The sequence below is a fragment of the Electrophorus electricus genome, chromosome 11, assembly GCF_041902795.1.
Source record: "Electrophorus electricus isolate QZ-2024a chromosome 11, ASM4190279v1, whole genome shotgun sequence".
In the NCBI taxonomy this organism is placed as follows: Eukaryota; Metazoa; Chordata; class Actinopteri; order Gymnotiformes; family Gymnotidae; genus Electrophorus; species Electrophorus electricus.
In genome coordinates, this window is record NC_137507.1 from 1,944,093 (window position 1) to 1,954,789 (window position 10,697).

Consider the following 10,697-nt stretch of genomic DNA (forward strand, 5'->3'; position numbering starts at 1 on the left):
AGACGAAACCAGGAAAGTGAGCAGGCAACACAGGAACTGAGGTAACAGGAGAAACAATCACAGAAGGCATACGAGGAACAGGAGACACAGGCCAAGGCGGGACAGGCAGGGAACATGAGGCCTGTGACCCAGGAGGCAGGTCTGTGGACACAGAGGAGACTGGAGAACTGGCAGTGGCAGTCTTTTGAGGCACAGGAGAGCTTCGAGGAGCAACCGCTGGGACAAGTCTAGCACGAGGCACGGGGACTCGTGCAGTGACTTCTTCCACTCCAGGAACAAGAACTGGTGGCAAGTCGTCTAGTTGCAGTTTATCGTACACATACTTGTCACGTTTTTGTAGTTTCTCTAACAGGATTTGGCAGGCCTTGGGGCCTTTCTTCTTAACGCTGTCGATCAAACAGCGAGTCCGATCAGCCTGGAGTGGGTTCTGTTGCAGGATTCACTCCACTTCTTCATCTCCCAACACCTTCTCATCGTTAAGATCATCCAACAGTTGTTTGATCACAGAATCGGTCAAACTGTCCTTTAACTCAGTTCGTACCCGTTCAAGCACTTCATCTAGGAGAAATGTCATGGTGCAACAATATGATGATGAACAACATCATGAACTAGTGTTCATATTTCTGTAAACTAACCCAGTCAACAGAGTGCACCAAATACTGGTGGAAAAAGCACCAGAAAGAAAGCCTTTATGTAAAAATGAATTCTCACAGCAACTTCTCACAGTATGTTTTACATACATGATTTTGTTTCTTTTCTATTGTATCACTTTTTCTCCTAATTATTAATTTGTTTCTTTTTAAGTATAGCAGCCTACATTTTGTAGCAAAAGCAAATTATGATATAAGGTTATTTTTCTTACCAGCCATCCTGGTAGTGTATATGTCACCGCTGAGGAGCAGTTTTGAGGATGCAAACCTTTGTGAAACAGCAAGGAGCTTGATGTGGTCATTAGGTTTTTATCAGCTGTGTCATATTCAAAACTCCCCCGTCTTCCCGCATGTGGCCGCGAAAAATTATCAGTGGTGTTCGGATAAGATTTAATAAAAACCAAACCAGAAAACATACATGTGACACTGAATTACAACAGTTACATAAAAGGTGGTCTGCTTGTCTCATCTTTGCCCTCTTCTGTAAATTCAAGCCCAGCTGAACGCATTGGCAACGTGGAGTTCACAGCTGTGGTGTTCAAGCGTTCTTCTGCTACAACAGCAACAGCACTTTCACTCGCTCACTCGAGTCTTCAGGACATTTCGGATCAAATGACAGGACTGTTGGGCCCTTAAACTGGAACAAGCCCACCAATCATATACATCCTGTAGTCACAGAGTGAGCTGTATGTGTGGTGTATATTCATCACTGAGAGCATCTGAGGAGAGGGAGTGTCATCACCCAGTACAATAATCATGTACACGTTCTACAGAACACAGACATGACATGGCATATTACAGGCATTTACACACACACACACACACACACACACACACACACACACACACACACACACACACACACACACACACACACGCACACACACATACACAGACACACACGCTCACACTCACACACACACACCACACACACACACGCTCACACACATATACACACACACACATACACTCACATGCACACGCACGCACACACGCACACACACACACACCACACACACACACGCACACACCGGACACACGCACGCACACACGCACACACGCACACACACACACACACACACATACCGGACACACGCACGCACACACGCACGCACACACACACACGCACACACACACGCACGCACACATACGCACGCACACATACGCACACACACGCACGCACACACACACACACACACACACACACACACACACACACACACACACACACATACCGGACACACGCACGCACACACGCACACACACACACCGGACACACGCACGCACACACGCACGCACACACACACACACGCACACACACACGCACGCACACATACGCACGCACACATACGCACACACACGCACGCACACACACACACGCACGCACACACACACGCACACACAAACACACACGCAAACACACACACGCGCACACACACACGCGCATCCACACGCGCACACACGTACAAACACACGCACGCACACACACGCACAAACACACACACGAACACACACACGCGCACACACACACGCGCTCACAATCACACACGCACGTACAAACACACATACGAACACATACACGCGCAAACACACACACACGAATACACACACACGCGCAAACACACACGCATGCACCCAAATCTAAACTGTAGCAGGAGGAGAGTAATTAACTGTCCCTTTTTTCCTAAAAAACTGCAACGTTTCCATTAGTGTTCTGAGCTATTGGTTTACAAATGAGTCGCGGGTCATATAGACCAAATCCAGCCAATGCATACCCTCCTGACAGGACCCTACAATGTAAGAATTTGCTACTGTTTTCAATCCAACCCAATTCGGTAAAAATTGCTTTCCAAAACTCTAAAGACAATCTCGTACATGTATTCCTTACTTTGACACATTTGTTAATGAGTGACCAGATCCTTAACACAGTTGTAGGGTAATGCAGCGCTTTGCGTTTTGTGTTGGTGGTGCTGAACACGCTCTGCCTCATTCAACACCGTCCCCACAGACTTCCCCAGCCAGACCCAGTCTGTGTTCCCCAGGACTGGAGGCGGCACATTGGAGCGAGACCTTATAAATGAAGCTTCAGCTACCAGTGGAAATCCTGGATCTCAGGTTACTAGAGAACCAGACCCGTAAAATGGAGAGTGGCTAACGTTGTTATCATCATGAATCTCATTGCATCCTCTGACTCCCATCTTAACACCATTCTAACAAACGAATGTGCAGTTTCTGACTTTTTTACCAGCACCATGGAAACAGAGTGAGTTTCTTTGTATGTGAGTTTCTTCGTATACAACAACACTTTTATTCAATTTCAAAACTTTGATACTGGGTGGAAAATAAATATAATTTTTTCTTTTTTTCTTCTTTTGTTCCATACAAGGACACACAACATCCAGGTTAACACATAGCAGGAGCTCACGTTTACAAACAAAAGTACTTCATGCGAACAAAAGCAGCTCTGGCCTCCTCCACAGCGGTTTCAGTGGCACTCTGCCAAGGGCCAGTGCCTTTGTGTTATTTCTCTGTGCAAGTGTGTGTGTGTGTGGGTTTGCTGTGGGACACTGGTGTGTGTTGTGAGCGGTGAGCTTTTCAGGCCAACACCCCCCCGACAGTGGAAGCAATAACAACCCCTAGAACCACACAGCAGATAATAATCATAATTTTCTTCTGTAAGTTACACAAATACCGAAATACAGACAAACAAACAACACAATCCAGGCAGCATGAAAAGAGAATGGAAGAGCAAATTATTATTAGAACTTTAATATTAGACAGATCTTGGAGCTTGAAAGCGGATTTTGGATACAAAAGTTCATGGTTTCTAACATTATCATAAAATAAAATTGCAATCAAAACTGTTACCTGTTAAATAAATACTGCTAATGGTTTATTCCTAAATATATGCTGTTAATCATATAATCCACTTCAATATGTACAGTAAACTGCGTTTATCACACACTGAAACAAGACTGACCACAAGATTAAAATACATATATCATCTGGGAGTGATATTTATATTCATACAGTCACCTACATACAAAAGGAAGGACAAATTCAAAACATGTAGTAGACGACGTTCACCACAAGAGGGCGACATAACCCTGCAGAATTGCACAAGAAGAAACTCACGCATGCCACAATGAGAAGTGCATGCACACACAAACTAAACACTGCAGGATACAAAGCAGCAAGCCATCAAACACAAAGCAAAGAGAGTAGAGTGAGGCAGATGCAAATCTCATTGGATGGCTCGCATACTGTCAGTTATTCCTTCACAATTGTTTTCTGTATTCATAATTTTAGATACTGAATACAGCACAGCAGCAAAGGACAATATCAACTGTTAGAACAAAGAGTTGTGGTAAAAGTATTATTATTATTAGTTTATTATTATTATTATTATTATTATTATTATTATTGGTGTTCTGATGATCATCGTTATTATTATATTTGTTTATTTATGTATTAGTGTGTGTATTTATTTAAATTATACTCTGAAGAAGCTCTGTTTCTCCCAGTACTTTAAGATGATAAACCAGTTTACTCAGGAATGAGGCCAAATGTGAAAACAAAGTCCACAGGGTAGAGGGGCCACACTGACATTAGAGAACAGTAGAGACAGCAGCCCTGGAGGATCACAGCTTACAACCCTCTATAACGTATGGCAGCGCGTTACATAGTCCTCGAGTAGGCAAACCTAATCAGTGTCCATCGTTAAAGACAACATTATTATTATTGTATTATCAGTATATAAATAATCATAGAGATTTATTGAGAAAATGTTAAATAATTAATCTCTTATACTGCCACACAGTGGAAACTCGGTGCCATCGATAATGTGTAGTTGTCCAGGTTGCTCTGTGAGGGTCCCCCTCCTGGCGTGGGCCGTGCAGGGCCTCCCTTGGCTAGCCGAGCCCGGCGGCCAGCGATGTGGCGAGGATGAGTAAGCAGGTCGCCACACACACAGCCAACAGAATCAACTTCTGTGGAAATTATATATCCGTTTTTATTTTGTTACATTTTAATTGTGTACCTTCAATGGAACCTTCAGTGGTGGGTCAGTGCTGTTCCTGTCAATATTTATTTGCATAATGTCGACTAAAGCTGAAGTTTTAGACTACATTGATCATACAATTTATTTTTGAGAGCACAATCATATCACTTCTACCCTCACTGCAGCGTGACTCTAAGCAGAAAATCAAATAAGTAATGGGTTTGCTGGAACACTAACCTTAGATACGGCGATGGTGTCGTGGCAAGACTTGCTAACTTAGCTAATCGCTAGGTTTCATTAATTCACGGTAATTATAAAAGCACTTCTCAAAGCTCGAACTAGCAGTATCATCCCTCCAGATCAAAACAGAGGACTGAATGAAGGTGTTTTCGACGATCAACATAATCGATGGTTTGTATTGCTGCAGTAGACTTACGTTCAGACTGGCCTCAGCACCAGCGGGCCGTGGACCAAGTGTATCCACGCTTTCATTTTGTTTATGGCAAATTCTGAACCTACCATCCGAACGTCACAGCAGAAATCAAGACATCAGACCAGGTGACATTTTTCCAATCTCCTATTGTCCAATTTTGGTGAGCCAGTGTGAAGTGTAGCCTAGTTGCCTGTGACAGAACAATGAGTGAGCCATGTGTGTCTAGCCCGTGTGGTTTTTCTAAATGATTTATACAGCAAAAATCCAATGGGTAAGTTGTGGAGGTAAAGCAGAACTTTCACTGTTCAAACACTCATGCTGGAAATCCAAAAATGCTAAGGGGCTATGGCTAATTTCAGGACAGTGAACGTGTTTTTAAAGTTTTGTTCCACATTTTTATTTGTCTACCACCCCATGAATGAGCAGTGCCCAGGAGGGGATGCAATATGCGAAACAGAGGTGGACTTTTGTCAAATCCCTTGATTGGTGAATAAAGACAGAAGAAAACACTTTATCTGATATAGTTCACAGAGGAGTAATTTGAAGATTAATGAGTAGTAGCTGTATTTTCCCCCTCTTGACTCTTAATGTAACATGGATCTTAGATCAGTTTCATTCAAACACTCCTCAGTCTCAGTTTATTCAATTTATTGTGTTGGAAAAATATCACAGTAACATAAGAAGAATAAAAACAATCAATTGAATCTCAGCATCTGGTACTGTAAATGTCACATTTGAATTAATTATTTGTATTTGACAGATAACAATTGATAAGACGATTGTTGAGATGTTTATCAGGTCTGCTGTGGTTTTCTGAAAATGAGCTTCTTTCTCAGAGTGAACGAGGAAATTGGAGTCGCCTTTGCTAGAACTCTTCAGTCACTTTGTCCTTCACACGACCCTCGATTCTGCTGACCTCATCATTGACACGGCTGAGGATTGTCAGGATGTCGTCGCCCCTAGGAGAACGTGAAGGTGACAGACATGACGTGTGTTAAGAGAGAGAAAGATCAACGTGCTGGAGCCCTGCCACAGATCAGAGACACAGACAAACTCACTTTCCACTTCCATCTCGTAAATGTTTAGAGTGACTGAATAAACCACGAGCCCTTAGAAGACCGATATGATAAATAGCCATCTACTGTGGACCTGGCAATCAGGAAGTCAGAGTCTTTAGGGATGCTATATTTTCCTGTGTCAGAAGTGTGGCCATCATCTGAGAAGACCAGAACTTTCTCCTGCTTATTCAATCCCCTGCAAGCCTGGATAAAGAACACCTTGGGCTTGCCCACTAGAGTGGGACAGTTTTTCCCAACAAATGGAGATTTACGAGTAACACGACTCTACACTTAACACATAACAAAGCTAACTAACATGCAACGGAAGACGATACAAAGACGATACAGGCATAACAGCTACAGACGTTTAACATTAGAGGGCGACAATGAGCAACAGGCAGCATCCAGTGACAGGGGTTTATGTAGACAGACTAACATGGCACCTCAGTCCCCATCAGTATGGGGAGTGATTACAAATGACGCAGTTCCTTTATTCACTGTGACAGAGTTTTAATATCTAGTACATAGTAAATGTGTTTGTGATCTGTCAGTTAAGTTTCTACAAGCAAACTTATGACAATATGCTCTATTGCACTACGACTGAATCAAGTTCAAATTCTTTATTTCTTCATTTCCGAAAAGGTTTCCGTTCTCTCGTAATGACGGGGCATAATTCGCCATCTTTTCAAATATGACTACCTGCTGTGTATTTTTTCATGGTAAGGTACCTTCAGGTCGTGCAGCCGCAGTGCCCTGGCTGGAGCCCACAGCTCTGGGTTAGAAGTCGTCTAGTTGCAGTTTATCGTACACATTTTCGTCACGTTTTTGTAGTTTCTCTAACAGGATTTGGCAGGCCCTGGGGCCTTTCTTCTTAACGCTGTCGATCAAACAGCGAGCCCGATCAGCCCGGAGTGGGTTCTGTTGTAGGACTGACTCCACTTCTTCTTCTCCCAACACTTTCTCATCGTTAAGATCATCCAACAGTTGTTTGATCACAGAATCGGTCAAACTGTCCTTTAACTCAGTTCGCACCCGTTCAAGCACTTTATCTAGGAGAAATGTCATGGTGCAACAATATGATGATGAACAACATCATGAACTAGTGTTCATATTTCTGTAAACTAACCCAGTCAACTGAGTGCACCAAATACTGGTGGAAAAAGCAACAGAAAGAAAACCTTTATGTAAAAATGAATTCTCACAGCAACTTCTCACAGTATTTTTTACATACATGATTTTGTTTCTTTTCTATTGTATCACTTTTTCTCCTAATTATTTATTTTTCTTTTTAAGTATAGCAGCCTACATTTTGTAGCTAAAGCAAATTATGATATAAGGTTATTTTTCTTACCGGCCATCCTGGTAGTCTATATGTCACAGCTTTGTTAAATGACTGCTTCTACAGGAAGGAAGTGGCTATATGTCACTATATATGGTATGGCACCTTCTCCCCCAAACGTGTCCCTTTGTGTGTGTGTGCGTTCGTCTGTGTGGCCACGTCCTTGTGCTTCACATCTGTTGCTTATTGTGTTGCGTTAGTGTGCATGTATATAAGTCTTGTGTTTGAGTCTGTGTGCATCGATTGTTGACCCATTAGCGTTTTACGTAGTGTGTAATTAACAAATAAATGTTTGTTTCTGTGCAATGTGACTCAGAGAGAGATAGAGGACAAGTGACGCTTCCGGTCACCTGACTTTTCGAGCACTGAGCTTGCGCACCGGATCTGACACTTTTCCTCCGCACGACTGGCACTTTGGGGGCATGACTTGGAGAATTGTGGAGTGTGTTTTGGATTTTGGTAGTACACATCTAGACGTTTCTGGGCAGATGGTCTTAATATTTTATGGTTCAGTGTGTGTGTTTTGGATTGTAGGGCGACATGTATCCATGTATCTGCCTGGCGTTCAAATACAACACACTTTCTTGAGCCGGTTGATATGTAATCTTAACTTTATCTTATTACACATTCTGCTGAGCACTTCAAAGCCAGTCTGGTGTGGGGAGTTGTTTAGCCTCATGGAAGGTTTGTATTTCGTTTACTGATTTTGAGGATTTATTTGTTTTTTTTAACTGCAGTTAAAATAAACTGTTCATCAAAAACTGAATCTTCATTATTTCCCTACAAATCTACTGACAACATCTCTCTGCCACACACACACACACACACACACACACACACACACTCACACACACACACACAGAAAGATACACACATTACATCATTCTTTGTTGCTCTTTACTTTCCCTCCATAATTTATTCTTGGCATTTGCCAGGATCTCACGGGCTTGTGTGTGTGCGTGTGTGTGTACGTGTGAATGTGTGTGTGCGTGTGTGTGCGCGCGCGTGTGTGTATGGGTGTGTGTTCATGTGTGTGTGCATGTGTGTGTGCGTGTGTATTTTTACAGGAATCCTATTGGCTCATGTCCCTTGGCCCATAACACCTCCCGGCCTTCCATCTGCTCATATCGATGTGTTGTTGACATCTGTGTGTCTGTGTGTGTTTGTTCTGTGTGCAGTGAGTCTAACTGTTAGATTTTGTGTGTGAAACACACATGGCTGTGTTTGTGCTGGCTGTTGTGTTTATGTCTGTACACGTGTGCGTCTTTAGTCCGGTGCAACTGTGAGCGCTCTTGTTTAGCCACATCCCTCTCTCCTACACAAGCAGTGGGAGAATCTGTGCTCTGCAAATAACGCGAACCACGTGGCATGATATCACAGGCAGCGTTAACACATATGACAGTTAAACATCATATGATTACCATGACATGTCACTGTACATAAAATGGCCATAGATATAATGATGTTAAACAAAACTACATTAGATGACAAAGTTGCCCTGAGTACAATGGCATTTGGGCTGTGCTAAAATGTACTTATATCTTGCGAAGATCTTTATTACCACAGAATTCCAAATAGCCTTATAAATTCAGAATGACCAAATAGACTCTGGGATTATATACCGCAACTAATCGGTTGCTATGGTGTCATGAAACATTTCTTTGTTGGTGGTATTACTACCACCGGGCATAACGTTCTGCCCAGAAGCCTCCGCTTTTTAGCAACCATATAAGTGACAGGAGCTATATTAACTGGATTCGGTATCAACCTTACTTACTAGCAAGCTAATTTGGCCAGAATGCATGACGCGGTGGGGTCGTATACCTGTTCAAGCCTCCGTCTGTGCTGGTAGATCAAAGCGGTGTAAGCCAAATTATTATTAGCACATTCAGCATTAGCTCCCTTCATGTTGATGTTAGCGTCGTGTTAGCGCCTCATCGGGAAAACCGTCTGACTCGAGTGGCTGAAGCCCAAATCGTCTGCATTGTACTCAGAGCCTGTGGCTGCTTGAGGAATATTTTCTCATCCATGGCTCATTGCTGCCCTGCTTGTTTCTCAGTGAGACCTGGGGCACGCTCTACAGCTGAGCGCAAGCATGAAGTCACTATTCCGACTCCACTCATCCCAGATCTGCTGGACTCTTCATGATTACCGTAATGCACTGAGCTGCTAACAGTTGTACGACGCTACTGTTGAAGGCTATTTAGTGTTCTGGAAATGAGGCCGTAATTTCTTTGGAGAACACACTTTCAGCACTGTCCGAGAAGCCAAATTTCTGAGCCATTTGCCCAGTTGACACTTTCACTAATCTACTTTCCATGGTATATTCATTACTTTTTGTAGCACACAAAGCTAGCCATATTACCCCCATTCACTTATAGCAGAGGCTGCTTCATTTGTATGAGTGACTAGTTTCAGACAGAAATTCCACAAACGGACTTGTAACCAGTAACCCAGGTAACGGGTGTCCTAGGGGTGTACTTACTGTGTCCGTCAGCGGCGGGTGACTTCTGTCGGGCGGGATTCGGTGACCCGCACATCGTTGTGACAGCAGGATGATCATAGTTCTCTTGACCTTTGACCTCGGCCCGACGCGACTCGTCAACCTGACTGGGCTGCTCATTTTTCCTAAACATGGTCTCGGGTAGTTTGGCGCTGGCGTGGGACCCGAGGGTAGAGGGGGCCCGGGAAGTTGGGGAGACGCTGTCCAGGGTTCTGCTGAACGCGTCAGAGTGTTTTTGGGTTTCAGGTGCCTTGCCATGGACCAGAATCTCTGGCTTCTTCAGGACAAAGCGGGCACTGCCAGCACTAAGGAAGGGGGTCAGATTACGTTCAAAGAGAAAGCTGCACAATTTGACAAAGATATCCACCTCACCCTTTACAAAGAGCCAAGCAGCCTGCAGATTTGTCAGTAAAGTAACGCACCATCAGAGCAGACACGCGACAGTCACGCCCTGCATCAGCGGAGCTCTGTACCTGTTTGAGCCGGCAGCCGCTTTGCCGTTGTTGCTGGACGAGACGTCCCACAAGTTCTGGAGTCCCGGCCTTGGGCCTGAAGAGGTCGGGGAGCTTGGTTCTGTTGGAGCCCAGCTCATGGTGCCGGCTGCTGGATGTAGAGAGGACGCTCCAGCACTGGCTGTTGGAGGGTGTCCGCCGGATGTGCGTCGAGGAAACGTGGGAAGAGGAGTCTGCCTCCTCTACCTCAAATGACCTCTTC

General features: G+C 44.0%; 1 protein-coding gene across 1 annotated transcript; it reads right to left on the reverse strand.

Annotated features, from left to right (window-relative positions):
- Nucleotides 1-5,716: 5,716 nt before the first annotated feature.
- LOC113568984 (uncharacterized) lies at nucleotides 5,717-10,697 on the reverse strand. The gene is made up of 3 exons (XM_081723549.1): nucleotides 10,457-10,697; nucleotides 9,966-10,288; nucleotides 5,717-6,042 (listed from the first exon to the last, which is right to left on the reverse strand). Exons 1-3 carry the CDS (start codon nucleotides 10,573-10,575, stop codon nucleotides 6,026-6,028), a joined length of 459 nt encoding a protein of 152 aa, XP_081579675.1. The 5' UTR covers nucleotides 10,576-10,697; the 3' UTR covers nucleotides 5,717-6,025.